At 35.3% G+C, this 14199-nt stretch overlaps 3 protein-coding genes and 1 non-coding gene across 4 annotated transcripts; all 4 read right to left on the reverse strand.

Annotated features, from left to right (window-relative positions):
* Positions 1 to 34: 34 nt before the first annotated feature.
* Positions 35 to 3000, reverse strand: LOC141813603 (uncharacterized). The gene is made up of 5 exons (XM_074701563.1): positions 2644 to 3000; positions 2440 to 2562; positions 1521 to 1739; positions 987 to 1419; positions 35 to 252 (listed from the first exon to the last, which is right to left on the reverse strand). The coding sequence occupies exons 1-4, from the start codon at positions 2806 to 2808 to the stop codon at positions 1021 to 1023; spliced, it is 906 nt and encodes a 301-aa protein (XP_074557664.1). The 5' UTR covers positions 2809 to 3000; the 3' UTR covers positions 35 to 252; positions 987 to 1020.
* Positions 3001 to 3954: 954 nt separating this feature from the next.
* On the reverse strand, positions 3955 to 7971 carry LOC141813613 (uncharacterized). Its single transcript, XM_074701571.1, has 5 exons — positions 7773 to 7971; positions 5968 to 6081; positions 4666 to 4745; positions 4445 to 4569; positions 3955 to 4257 (listed from the first exon to the last, which is right to left on the reverse strand). The coding sequence occupies exons 1-5, from the start codon at positions 7823 to 7825 to the stop codon at positions 4186 to 4188; spliced, it is 444 nt and encodes a 147-aa protein (XP_074557672.1). The 5' UTR covers positions 7826 to 7971; the 3' UTR covers positions 3955 to 4185.
* Positions 7972 to 8049: 78 nt separating this feature from the next.
* TRNAS-GCU (transfer RNA serine (anticodon GCU)) lies at positions 8050 to 8131 on the reverse strand. Its single transcript has one exon. It is a non-coding gene; the product is annotated as a tRNA-Ser (tRNA).
* Positions 8132 to 9612: 1481 nt separating this feature from the next.
* On the reverse strand, positions 9613 to 12875 carry LOC141844830 (uncharacterized). The gene is made up of 5 exons (XM_074732823.1): positions 12687 to 12875; positions 10942 to 11056; positions 10773 to 10862; positions 10041 to 10139; positions 9613 to 9963 (listed from the first exon to the last, which is right to left on the reverse strand). The coding sequence occupies exons 1-5, from the start codon at positions 12752 to 12754 to the stop codon at positions 9865 to 9867; spliced, it is 471 nt and encodes a 156-aa protein (XP_074588924.1). The 5' UTR covers positions 12755 to 12875; the 3' UTR covers positions 9613 to 9864.
* Between the last annotated feature and the right edge of the window lie 1324 nt (positions 12876 to 14199).

The following is a 14199-nucleotide window of genomic DNA, read 5'->3' on the forward strand; positions in this document are numbered from 1 at the left end:
TTCTTAAGGCAACTCTAACAAACAAGGCGCAACAGAAACAAAACTACACTCGGATAATCTGTGATGAAATTATGTCCCTATTCTCCACTGCAGGTGGGAAATCACACCAACATGGTGGTATCGTGATGCCTAAAGAAACACAATTTGTTGACACATTGCTCAGCTGTTTTTTTTTGTCCAAGTGATCACCTGGTGCCGTTTTGAAAAGGTCTTCAGGTCCAAGAACAATAGTGCGCCAAAGAGAGCCAAATTCTGAAACAGATTAGAGTGAAGTGAGTCGATTTGATCGAAGTCCTCAAAACCAAAATACAAAACAAAGGAAAAAAAAAATGAAAGCTCCTGGATGAACTTGCTTGGGTTGGGGGTCTAAAATATTCAGCACCCAAATTAACAGCTAAGCATCCAAACTCAACTTTTAAAATCTCTTTGGAACATCTAATACATGTAATGAGTTATACTAATCGATAACCATGTCGACCATAAGCACACTAGTTCTTATATGGATATTCTAGATTGATACTATAGAAAACCTTTTGTATGGAACACATATATAGTTATGTTATGTGCATCAAGCAAACAAACTGAGGTAAAAACTATATTATAGAATCTGAGTTAAATCCTTCGAATGGATAAACTGAATAGCAAGAGAGAGACTAAAACATAAGAGAAAGCACTGGTATTGAGAACATGCAATGGAATTCCACACTTCCTGAGTTCCTAATTTCTTTGAATGGATTATGCTCACTTTCAAGAGACTTTCCAGAATAACTTAATATAACTTCAAGACCAACCCAATGTCAAGCTTCAATAGTATTCTGGAAGTGCATAGTTTAGGATGAACAACCAAAACTTACCGAATTAAGGATTAAGTTGATAAGAAAAATAGCAATGTTCTACACATTTTAGGGAAGAGCTCTCTATTTTGGGCAAAAATGCTTCCTGTCAGGAAAAACTCATCAAAAAGTTTGCATTCGCTTAAGACATACCAGGAGATTTGAATGAAGAATTGGCTCTGGTGCTCTAAATTTGCACTCTTGCCCTTTTTCGAGCTAGATAACGCTCTCTGGCAGCAGCCACTGCATCCTCACTTCTCTTGTACTGCTCATTGTTTGTAACTGGAGCTGCAGGTTCATTCTTTCCATCTAAAGCTGTGGACTGCTCACTTGCATGGTCTGCAGCAACTTTCTTTGATTCGTCAGGTGAATGACTAGAAGACTCAGCTTGAGTACCATCTTGCTCTCTGTTTTTGCTATTGTCTCTACTTGCACTAGTTTCAGTAGGGCTATAATCAGCTTGCTTTGAAATATCATTTGCTGGCTCTCTTTCATGCATTTTTGTGGTCCCTGCAGACTGAGCACCAAAAGCTACATTCTTGCCGAGACCAAAGTAAAAGTCACTAAGATCACTCTTCTTAGTTACCTGAAGAAAAACCAGAGAAATTCAATGTACTTGACTGGAAACCTTGTTTATTAGAACAAGACAAAAAAAAAGGAACAATTTAAAAGAGATGAACAACTTACATCTTCCCTTTCCTCACGAATTTTGAGCTGCCTCTCTTCTTCTAACCATTTTGCCTGTTCCGCTAGCTTTTTCTTGTAGGCACCGGTTACAAACTTCTCCTTATCAGCATAAAGGTGATCTTCTTTACTTCTCTCTTTCAGCAACTTCCTTTCATATACAACTTCATGTTCACGCTCACGTTGTTTTGCCTTCTCCATAAGTGTTTCTATGTATTTTGACTGCAACAAAGCCAAACACAGGAATAAACTTTTTCAGATGCATCAATGTGAAAAATTGATGGACCTAATCATACAAAGAAATTGTGAAGGATCCAACAAGGGCATCAACCTTCTTCAATTAGGAAACACTTACATTGAAGCCCATGAAAATATGTGCCAAGTGACACAAGAACAAAGAAATAAACAAACAACACACGAAGCACTTTTACATTGTTAGGGGTTTACACCACAAAATTTTGGGTAGAGTAGAATTGCAGAGAATAGAAAATTGATATTGTACCAAAACAAAAAGAAAAAAGAAAAGAAAAGGAGGATCATGTTATTTTAACAAAAATACAAAAAAACACAAACAAAAATTTGCTAATTTTCATTTCATATAAATTTGCCGGAAAATGTAATCGAGGTTGAAAAACGAAATCAGAAAATGAAATTCACATTAAAACATAGTAGGAATAGTTAAATGAATTTTATTGTTTGGAATCATGAGAATTCAAACTTCTCAACAACAATGGATTTATAAAAGGGATTAACTATTGGATTCAATCTACAATCTCAAAGATAAGGTGAAATGAAACTAGTTTTCCTGCCTCTTCAAACAGACGAATTACGATTTGATTTCTAGAGAGCTTTTCAGATTAGAAATTTTACCTTACGATTTATGTATATGAAGAAATCCAAGTTTTCAACGATAAGGTTGTACCTTTCTCTCGGTCCGATCTTGAATCTTAGGGCGTGCAGCCTGCTCTTTCATCGTATCATAAACCCCATCGTAGTCAAATACGGAGGGATCCTCTTCCATGGCCTGTTTGTGCTGCTCCTCAATCTACCAAATTCCACCCTCGATTAGACAATCTGAAAACCATTAATATCCTGTCGATGCAATGAATAAGTAAAAAAACAATACCTTCTGCAGAGCCTTGTTCTTGGACGCTTGTCGAGATATTTCTCTCTCAACGTCATCCTCATCGTCGTCGCCAAAGCCGAAGGCAGGAGGTGGAGGGCGAGCAGGAGGAGGCTTCGAGGTCTTGTTCGCCGGTGGAACTCGAAGCTGGAGCCCATACTTCTTCATATTGAGCCGACGCTGTCGTGATCCTCAAGGCTGCAGGCAATTTGGAGAGGAGAGGCGAGGCGAAGAGAGTAGGGGCTCAAGAGATCAAGGGGGTTAGAAGGCTTCTGAAAATCTGAGTTTAGGGTTTGGTGGTTGCAAATCGCGAGGCTGAGGGAAGGGGGAGGCGAGGCCGAGCGCATGTGCGACAGCGAGAGAAAACAGAGGCCAAGAGCGGTCGCGGGTCCAATCCAAATTGGATCCGTTGACCCAATGTAGATACATTAAATTAATATTTTATATATTTTAAGATGAATTTAAATAAATTAATCTGTCTAAATTGATGACAAATTTAAAATTAAAGTAGAAAATTTAATGAATGAGTGAGTTTGATCCATCTAAATTACAATTCAAGTTTAACAATTTCAACTTGATCAATTTAAACTGTAATTAAAATTTAAATTTTTTAATATTTTTTGATAAATTTGTGGGTTGGTCCGCTTAACCTGTAACCCTTCTTAGTTTAAGTTGGATTGAAGATTTCTCAAATCTCAACCTGCTAAATTGGTAGATCAATCCATCCTACTCTGTCATATGATAAATTTTTAATGAATTGACCCACTCCTTCATAAATTAGTGCGTTTAACAACTCTATCCATACGGATCACGGTCACGGACTGTGGGTTGTGGACTATTAAACCGTAAGACATGTATAATAAATTATTTTAAAATAATTAAAAAATATAGATTTTATTGTCATTTTGTATTCATATAAATTCAAAATTATGACATATAATAATCGATTGGATCCTCGTCTTGTGATCCTTGAATACTTACGTCATAGTTCTTGGAACATAACCGAATTAGTTCTCAATGGCAGATTTACTTTTTTTATACTTATGTCATCTTTATTCCATCTCTATAAGCTTCATCTTGCACTTCCTTGGATACTCGCACAATCCAATCCTCTGACCTCTCCGAACTTCATCGTGTGATCTATTGAATACCCTCGTTATCCTTCTCCGATCTTATTATTTAAAGAAATCAATTAAGAACGTCATCATTGAGAAGCAACAAAACGCAACCATCTTTTTGACTGCTAATGTCACTTTAATAATCTTAATATCTAAACAAATAAATCATGAATATCATAATTTAGAAGTGTAATTCAGACAACTGAATCTTCTTCGTAGAGTTCGATAAGCGTGAAAGGCTTCTTTTTATCACAAACTGTTTTTTTTTGGGGTCAAAGTACAATGAGAGCTCAAATCCGAACGCATCAAAGCAGAAAAATACTACGCATACGTATCTGGAAAGCCATAACTTCCCTTAATCTACAACAGTAGTTTTCCCTCCCAGATGCCAGTAAAAGGTACAACGGACAAAGCAGCCAGCTCCATTTTATATGTCAGTGGGAGCCTTTAGCCTTATCAACCTTCGGATCCTATCCTTATCCGTGTTCTCCAACATCCCCTGAAATGAAATGCATGTGAAATGGAGATGTTACAATCACAAGCATTCAAATAATCATGGATTAGATCTTCTGCAATTTTCTCTTAAGGGGTTTACATGGCTATTTTTCAGTTAATAGTCTTTTCATTTTTGTGCACTCTTCGTAGAATGACAGGAAATAAAAAGCATGATATAAATATTGTCCTACCTTCCAAATAATCTCGTCCAAGCACAGGCATATCTTCCCATAATGATCAAGGAATAGCCGCTCACTTGGAGGTTTTCCACACACATCCTTCACTGATGATGTGATAACAAAAATCACTTCCGCCACTACAAGAAATCAAATACGACAATTTACAATTTACGACAACTGCTAAGGACTTAAGTTAACCACAATCCATATGCATATTGTGTCTAAATACTCACAAGCAAGTTCATCGTACTCATCCTTGCCAATCACATAGATGCAAACATCACCAAGCATTGTGTAGACGACAAACACAGATCTAAAGAAAGGGAAGAAGTTAACTTTGAGAGCAATACTGAAGCACAATTATAATGCAGTGAATAGAAAAAAAATGCATCTTCAATCCACCTAAGATGGTGTTAAAATATCAGAATATAACCTGCAAAGACTGGTTCTAGTTACATAGGGTAATTAAAAAAATCACATTGCCTTCATCACTACCTTGGCAAACTGTAAAGTGCATTAGAAGATAGTATTTTAACAAAACAAGCGACAATAACAAACCCCCTTCATCATTTGCTGTGCTTGATGGTACAGAAAAAAATGTGATGTTCAATCTACTGTGAAAATGGATCTAGGGGCTGCTGAGAGAACAAACACATCCGATGGCCTAAATGACTTGTTATATGACCTTAATCCTAATTAGTGATTGTGTTTATCTATGTGTATCCACCCTCACAACTTGTCCACTGTTTTTCAGTTTTGCATCAAACCATAGCATCAATACCCTCCTCTTAGAAGTTTCTATCTCATGAAAGTCAAAAAACTTTAGATTCCATTTCTTATCACAACTGTTTATCATTCTTCTCATGGCAATTCTTTCAATTCCATTTTTTATCACAGCAAGAAGATCAAATACTATATAAAGAGAGGGGAGGAGAAGAGGGAAAGCAGCAATAGAAACACCAGTAACAAAACAGGATAGACATTAGAACTCAGAGAAATTGAGATGTATCCATATCATATAACCATTCCAATTCTTATCATATAACCATTCCAATTCCAGTTTCAATTGTGTCAGCCCAAATCCAACTCTTATTAGTCAATCGAAATATATTTATAGACATGGGAAAACTTTCAATATCAGATGTTCTAGGAACATTATTTAATCTAAGTCTTAAAAAATTATGGGGTTCATTTCATTAGAATCCTACAAGAATCAATAGTCTCAAGCATGACATTTATTCTAGCATTCAACGAGATGCCTATCATGCTTTGGTAACTCACACTAATATTTTAATTCAATTTTCAAATTAATATAAGTTTATATTTAGACATAAGCAAGATAAGTGAAAGTGGATTAAATGAAGTGTCTTGGCAATTACCAATACCGCATGCAAACTATTTTGGAAAGCAAACCACATTATGTCTTCTACTTTCAAGATATCTTCTATGAACCAAAGGCTACAGAAAAAAAACATGCAAATGATAATTGATTAATTTTTCACATGGAATTTGACTAATGCAAAAAATTCACATACTTGTGAGAAGCAACAAGGAGTTCTTCATTTTTGGTTCCTTTAAGATTCTCTGCACCTAGTTTTACTAGAAAAGACCGCCAATGTAGTCGCTCCTCAGCTGGAACTCCATGAAAACTGCAGAAATTTCAAACTAAAAAACATTAGTTCCAATGCAGAATTGAAAATGTAAATAAATACCTGTGCTTACCCATTACTGAGACAAACTACCACACAGTTTTTCAGTGATCAACTTTTAGGCTTAAAAAGAAGAAGAAATTACTAAAATAATGATGGTTTATAAAAGGTTTCAATTATTCTAGACGATGATATGATGAGTTGGAAGCACAATCAAAAAGAAAGAAGTTAAGAAATACATGGCAGAAAATGTGAACATACAGCATCTACAGTTGCAATTTGTCTATTTTTTCTTTCAAATGACAAAAAAAAAAATCATGCAGACCATAGGATGAGGTCTATAAACTTTTCCGGTAATTATTGCAACAAGAAAAAGAAGTTCCTACATATTTTCCATTTTTCACAATTGTTTGAGAGGAAGGTAAACACTTTAGTTGATATCTGGATCCAAATGGATAAGTTAAACAGATACTGAAATTGATGGCGTTGGAATATTTGCAGTGATAAGAGTTTCTTCATTCTTTGAAAATCTGCACAAGTGTTTAGAAAAAAAATATGAAATACTGTGGATCAAATAGCTGGTACAGCCAATAAAAGAGACCTTGCAGGAATCAAAGACCCTGTTAAAAACTTATGTAGAGGGTGCTGAAAGGTCCCCTTCTCATCCAATCTTACCTACTTCAGTTATGGTAGGAAAAAAAACATGTTTGAAGAAAATGCAATGAAAAGATTGTTTCAGAATTTGTCTTGTTAACTTGTCATTTTGTCCCACAAATGAAATTTTCTAGACATGACTTTGTAGGATGCCACTTCAAGTGAACAAAAGTGAGGCTTGCCAAGTAAAACTTAGAAACCTTATATATTAAAGCATTAACTAAGATGGCAACCATATCCTAAAACTAGAGTTCCTGGGTGGACATCTTTAAACCATATATGAAGAAAATTTTAGACAAGACAAAAGGACAATATCCAAAAAACAGAAGACTTCAAGTAATAAGTGATTGTATGAATTAATTGCAATTGTGAAACCCCATGAATTAAGCATCAAGTAAGATGGCAAGTGCATCCTAAAGCTTCAGCTCTTAGTTGGCACTGTGGTCTTTATAACATTCATAATGAAAGTTTAAAGACAAGACATAACAAAAGGAAAATATTCAAAAACTAAAGCCTTCACGAAATTAGTCAGTTAACCAGGATAAAGAACATAAAACATGGGGAAATCTACAAAGAGAGATTTTTCACCCTACAAATAATGTGAAATTCCCCATTCTGCTACGACTCACTGACATCATGTAAACAAGAAGACATTATACTGAAATGCCCCAAAGTAGATTAAGATTAAAAGATGATGTTGAGCATGAAATACACACGATTATTCAACAGCATGCAACTTGCCAGTTCTTTAGAACTGCTGCTAATATTGGAGGGATACAATACAAAAGCAATTAGGCAGGATGCCCACAAGATATGATGGTAATTTTTCTAATGTGGTGCAATTCAATCATCCAAATAGATCTAACACCACTAGAAGCCTCCGAAGCACGCCATGCACGAACAAAAATATTAGATATTGAACTGCAGGACGAAAGATCTGAGATATTTGTTGAAGTTCAAAAAGGATCCGAACGGTAGAAGCAGACGAAAGATGGTTTACGGAAGAAGTAGGACGAATCGGAGAAAGAGTGGCGTACCGCTCGACGAGGATGTTGCCTTCGGTGTTGGTGAAGAGAACTGCCAGAATCATGGCGCAGATCTAGGGGATCGATCAAAATGGGACGGAAGGCGACTCCTCTCACCGATGGCGAAACGGCTCTGCACCTCCGCTCTCGCGTCCTTGCCCTGGTTCCGGGAAGGCACACGAACGGGCTTTGAAAGAATGGGCTGCGGTGTAGGTTCAAGGCCTGCTCCCCATTATTTATGGGCAAAAAAGTCAAAAAAAAAAAAAAAAAAAAAAAAGAAAAAGAAAAACGTCGCCTGAGAGATTCGAACTCTCGCGGGGAAACCCCATGTACTTAGCAGGCACACGCCTTAACCACTCGGCCAAAGCGACATTATTGGTTATTTACAATTTAAATATTTTAATAAATAATTATAAAAAAGGATTAAATCTACTAAAAAAGCATGATAAATTCAATCCGAACTTAATTTTTAATAAAAACAAAAACTTTTGTGGGGCCTGTATTTAGTGAAAGGGGGCATCGCCCTGAAACGCAATACCTCTTTATATTTGTAAAAGAAAATGTTCAATTCTCATTAAAGTCGATTCAAGTAAACCTCGATCATGATTCAAAATTAACGGTTCAATGACAATTTAAAACTATTGGTTCTTAGTAGATGGATCTTTAATTTTAATCATCTAAGATGATTATAATTCATGATTTCAAACCGTGAATTCACATTCAATTCACACATAGTTAGAGATTATTATTATTTTAAAAATATTTATAAATTATATAATTAAAAAATAAAAAAGAATGTGTATTTATTTAAATTGTTTATGTATCCTTATGATTTTAAAAGAGTATTTCAAACCGTAAAAGTATCGCCTTCAATACTTTTTTATGTCTTGTATATCAGAACTTATTCAAATTTATCATCAGTAAATTAAATGTCATGATCCATTTAAATTGATTATTTTCTTATCTCTTTTATATTGTAATGATGAATCTCTTCCCTTCATTATAATTAAAAAATTAAAATAAAAAATGATTAAGATTTTGAAATTTCAATTTTTATTTATAAAATTTGAATAATGACAGATATTAAATTATAATTATTGATTGAAAAATAATTAAATAATCTTAACTGTTAAAACATAAATAAAATTCTCTCTCACGATTGAAATTGCTTTTGCCCCTTCTCTTTAACTTTGAAATCACATTAATATAAATAATTATTATAAAATTAAAAGAAATTATTTTTTTACCTTTCTTTCAACTATTAAGGAATTAATTAATTATTAAATAACTAACTAACAAATAAGGACGTCAACGATTGTAATTTAATTAGTTAAGATACTTGGCTCTCATCTGATAGATTTGGATTCGAATTCCGACGATCCAAATCCACGAGTAACCAGTCTATTGATCCAATTGTGAATCCGGACCGAGTCTCATTAGGACAATGAGACTCGACCCATGAGTAGGGCCTAGGTCCAAGCACGGTTTATTTCCTCTGGAGTTCCCAGAGAAAACATCTTAAATGTTGAAGGTATATACATTTTTTTTTTCATTTTCAATATATAAGTATTATCTTTTTAGGTGTTTCTTTTATTTAATTTGAGTGTTTTTTTTTCTTGTTCTTTAATCTCAAAGTAGCTCAAAATATGAACACTCAGTTTAACATCACAAGAAATTTGAGGAGCACAGCCACGGGAGGAAAGCTTTAAGATTATCATATACAGTTATGATTTCGAACAGGCTGCAGAATTAGGCACTGAGGAACACTGAATACCAAGCCTACATGTTCATAGTTTGTTCATATTAAGCGTCGACAAATTATTAAGATCAATAATAATTTAGGAATTCATAATTCAGCATATAATCTATGATATGAATAAATAGCATAGATGATAAACAAACAATAAGCAGCATGGACCACGAAAAATGTAATCTCTAGTTTCTCAAGCCAACTCAACTATGACAGGGTACCACAGAAACAGAACTACACTTCGATAATGGATGATGATATTGTGTCCCTAGTCTCCACAACAGGTGGAAAATGGCACAGGCATGGTGATCTCGTGAGGCGTAAACCGACACAAACTGGGAACACAATGCCTACCTAGTTCACTTTCGCCTTGGTAACCTTTTTCTTCTGACGCTTTGGAATGGAGTTCTTCATGCCCAGGAAAAAAAGTAGTGCCCCGAGGAGAGCCAAATTCTGAAACGAATTGGGGAGAATCAAGTGATGACCAACTATAGAAGACCAACCAAAGCACAGAGGATAGATGAAATAACCTGAATAAACTTGCTGAAAAGCTGCATGAATTCTGGCTTCTCGATGTCATAGTTGTAGAAGTCGTAAAGGAGGGGAGTAGTGAAAGCTAGGAAAAGAATCTGCACAGGGATAAATATTCAGGTTGGTGTGAGTTAATGCGCTAATACGTAAACTTATCGGCAGTAATTATTTCATTGTATAAGCCAATAAGCAGATATCAAGTAAGCATTTTCATGGTCCATGAGTTCAGCAAATAAACCAAGGGAAAATAGGCATCAAGTTAAAAGATTTATATAAAATCCTTCAAATGGGTATATGGAAAGAAAGAAACACAAGGAGCAAACAAGGAGACAGGATGTTGATGGAAAACTTGAGCATTGAGAACATTCAACAGAGTAAAAAACATATCTTGATTTAATTTCCAATTTATTTTGGAAGGAATATGAATAATGGTCATTTCCAAGAAATTGTATAACAAAATAATCAAAACCAGAGAAATTGGATGATATTACTTTAGTTTTAACTTCAAGTTCAACCATCAAGGCTCATTCAGTATCAAGCCTCAGTAGGATTCTGAAAAGTGTGATGTTTATTAGGAAGAACCAAAACTAACTGAACTAAAGACAAATTGATAAGGATACTGGCAGAGATTTATACGCTTTAGGTCAGAATTTTATGTTTTGAGCAAAATGCTATCCCTTCAGGCAAAAACTAGGAAACAAAGCTTATATTCATTTTCATTTAAGACATACCAGCAGATAAGCTCCAAAAGAGCTGCTGAAGATGAACAGCAGGCCCCCAAGACCTTTAAGAAAAATTAGACCAGCAACAATGTGCCTCATCTGAGAAAAAAGAATAAAACCACTTCAGTAAGAAATATTAATTGAAAATTTAAGGAATTAGAAAGACAAAGATGGTTACTTCCACATGAGGTGCTGAAAAGCCACAACGTGAAGAAACATGTTTCATCGAAAGATCAAACTTTGGTTTGAGAGCTTTTGCCGCTGGTCCACCATCAACTCCAAATTCACTAAATCTGTGAAATGCATCTCAAAAGAAAATAAAGAATAAACTATATGTGTGCACAAAATTATGGATAAGAAATGAACATAAAATGGATAACATATCAGCTAATATCTCATAAGAATTCTCAGCTGAATTTACTAGATATCATCACCGTGAAGATGTCTATCTCCACAAGTTAGGTAGAATAGACATCCCCATTAATATTGGAGCAAAGATTAATCAGAGATTACTAACAGTCAAATAGGCAAACACGATGAAAGCTTCACAAATAAGAATACTTTTCAAATTCTTTTCTGACAATCATTATCATCTCATAACAGGTTGCAGCACTACACAAGGTCAGGCAGAAGGTTAAAAAGATTTGGTTCCCATATATATGTGCAAAGTATTTTAAGCTGTGTGTTGTCCTAGAGAGTCCAGAATTTTATGTGAAACTATTTTAGTTATTCCACGCCAATGACTGTATCATGTGCAAACCTTTTACATACTGATTTTAGTGGATGGTCACTGATGAAACATAATAATTTTAATATAACGAGTGACAAAAATTGTCTTACCATATTAGACCATTAAGATCTAACAAATTAGATGGCAGCTCTGTCCTTGTGCAAGGCTCTTAACAAAATGTTGACAGCAATAATCTCAAGTCATCTATTTAAGGTTGCAAAATTGATTGTTTATATTACTGAGATCATGAGTCATATTTCTATTATTCTATACAGCATAAACCTCATGCAATAAGACGTCAAATTCGGAACTGCAATTATAGAATCACAGAAGAATAAAATTATAGTCAGATATAAAACAAAAATTTTCATTTAACAAAATGTTGTCAGTATCCACTTAGTCATTCTTTGCATAAAAATTACTGTTTTTTATTTATAGAGTAGTCAAAAGAGCCTGAAAAATCAGCCTTTTATTTTTTTTTAAAATTTCCAGATTTTGTTTTTCACTGGAAAAAGAAAAACTGGAAATTTTTGAGAAAACAAAAACACTCCCAAAATCTGTAATATAAACGATCATAACCAATTTATCATGTCCATTTCATCAAATCTAAACTCTCTAGATTTTTCTTCCAACAAAACATTCACTCTCGGTGCTTATACATGTTCATTTAATGAAGTTCCTATTGTGACTGGAGCCAATAAATTTAAATCAAAATAAGTGAGATGTAACTTTCTACAAATAAAAGCCAAAAAAATAACAGATTTGGTTACCAGTAAAAGATTCGTTAAACACATCTCACAAACGTCACAGACGAAGTGAATTTTAACAGCGCAAACATTTTTTAAAAAAATCTTTTTTTTCCCTGCAGACCGACCGATAGAACTACACTAGGATCAAAGCAATAACTGGATGCAAGCAAGACGGCCAGATAGCCGAGTAAGCAATTGTCAGAAAACCTAGCTATAAGAGAGAAACATAAGCTCAATGGAACACTGAACGTTGGCGACCAACAGGAGGATATCAAGCCAACGAAAAAGTTACAAGCTTCCCTACGTTTAATGCATAAAAGTCGAAGCAGGATACTTTAAACCCTAATCCAACGAATCTAAACCCAAATAAGAGCATGAACACCCAAACTGGCGGAACTTAACATGAAAACGAAAAAATAAGTAATCGAAAAAAATTGTGCTTACTCCTGGTAGGCGGCAAGGAGGAAGACGGAGGCGAAGAGGACTCTCCCGGCGAAGGACACGAACCCCATCACACCTGAAGGGAACACGAACAAAACCTCGGATCTAAAAGGGAACAGAGAGCGAGGCGCGACAAAATCGCACTCGATCTCTCTCAGATCCGACGATTCTTGAGGGAGCAGCAAAGCTTCGGGCTTAAATAAAAAGACTTTTTTTCCCCGTTCGTTCGCCGATCCATGACCAACTACAATCGAAAACGAAGCTGCGTGGAAAAGACATCAGCTAAGTCGACCGCACGATCACGCACGTAGTATGGGACCCACACCTCTCTATCCAATCTCAGCCGTCCGTTCGAGAAAAGGTGAGGGAGGGGCACACTTAAAACCGGCCTTCCTACTCGAATTCAAACTACCCTTGAAATGAACCATAATATCTGGATTGCCACTCTGGTCCAACACAGGCGTCACGGGAGCGCGTAGACTTTGAGATCCGCACGTTACAATCCATACGACACGCTTTCGCAATCATCCTGACCGTTCGTTATTAACGTCTCGTTCCCGCGCTTCTTAAGGCGTCTCTACAGGAGTTTGAATTTCGAGGGTCGGGATCCACGATCGCCTAATTGACGGTCGTGATCGACCGCATCACGCTACGTGAATTTGGGTTTTACGGGCGAATGGACTTCCGCACGTTGGGACTAGAGAAAGTCATTTCAAATTTTGAATATGTAAATTTACGGGGAGATTTTTGGAATTTGAAAAATAAATCTAAGACTTTTTGTCCTAATGAACTGCACAGCGAGAAGATAACTTTGTGGAGTCAATTTCGGTGGCCGGGTTTTGGTAAAAGAAATATAATTTATTTGACTTTTTGCCCTTGAAAAAATAGTTTACTCCATCGATCAAATCCATCTAAGTTGACTGACTAAATTATACTGATTTTGTTTGAAATTACATATTTAAATAATAATATTAACAACTTGAATCAAAGCACTAAGATCGCCCGGACTAAAAGGCTAAATCTATCCAATGAGATAAGTTTGAGTGATTGAAGTGATTGAAACGTGAAGAATTAACAATATGGAAAAGATAAGATATGAGACGAACTATGAAATAATGAAACAATAGGGGGTTTTACACCATAATTTAGTTTATCAAAAATTCAATTAATTTCTAAGGAATTTTTATCTACAACACCGCTGTCACTTTCTGAGTTTGCATCAATACCCATTTTCTACTGGGAGGAGATGGAGGTTATTTTGACTGGCAAGAGGAATAAAAGAATATCTTTACTTACAAAGAAAGATCTTTCTTTAAACTATTGGTCATATACCCTATAAGGCCGGCATTCAAAAACCATTAATTATCACTTTTGACTTTGTAAATTCAAATAAAAAACATATATTTATCGGATGACGATGTAGCATGTCTAAAATTTCATTATAGCATAACAACAGATGAACTGGTGAGAAGTTATATCATTATTTGTAGATATACCAAACTATAACTGCGCGTTG

This window comes from Curcuma longa, chromosome 1 (genome assembly GCF_044706935.1).
Source record: "Curcuma longa cultivar G26 ecotype Majalengka, Jawa Barat chromosome 1, ITB_CL_G26_1.1, whole genome shotgun sequence".
In the NCBI taxonomy this organism is placed as follows: Eukaryota; Viridiplantae; Streptophyta; class Magnoliopsida; order Zingiberales; family Zingiberaceae; genus Curcuma; species Curcuma longa.

Excerpts from the sequence above, each read along its gene's own strand:
- LOC141813603 (XM_074701563.1), bottom strand. The coding sequence starts at position 2,808 with ATGAAGAAGTATGGGCTCCAGCTTCGAGTTCCACCGGCGAACAAGACC. Across the intron at positions 2,563-2,643 it reads AGAACAAGGCTCTGCAGAAG|ATTGAGGAGCAGCACAAACA; the intron begins GTATTGTTTTTT and ends GGAATTTGGTAG. Across the intron at positions 1,740-2,439 it reads AAGATCGGACCGAGAGAAAG|TCAAAATACATAGAAACACT; the intron begins GTACAACCTTAT and ends GCTTTGTTGCAG.
- LOC141813613 (XM_074701571.1), bottom strand. The coding sequence starts at position 7,825 with ATGATTCTGGCAGTTCTCTTCACCAACACCGAAGGCAACATCCTCGTC. Across the intron at positions 4,746-5,967 it reads CTCCTTGTTGCTTCTCACAA|ATCTGTGTTTGTCGTCTACA; the intron begins GTATGTGAATTT and ends CCCTTTCTTTAG. Across the intron at positions 4,258-4,444 it reads TGGACGAGATTATTTGGAAG|GGGATGTTGGAGAACACGGA; the intron begins GTAGGACAATAT and ends ATTTCATTTCAG.
- LOC141844830 (XM_074732823.1), bottom strand. The coding sequence starts at position 12,754 with ATGGGGTTCGTGTCCTTCGCCGGGAGAGTCCTCTTCGCCTCCGTCTTC. Across the intron at positions 11,057-12,686 it reads CTCCTTGCCGCCTACCAGGA|ATTTAGTGAATTTGGAGTTG; the intron begins GTAAGCACAATT and ends TGCATTTCACAG. Across the intron at positions 10,140-10,772 it reads CTTTTGGAGCTTATCTGCTG|ATTCTTTTCCTAGCTTTCAC; the intron begins GTATGTCTTAAA and ends ATCCCTGTGCAG.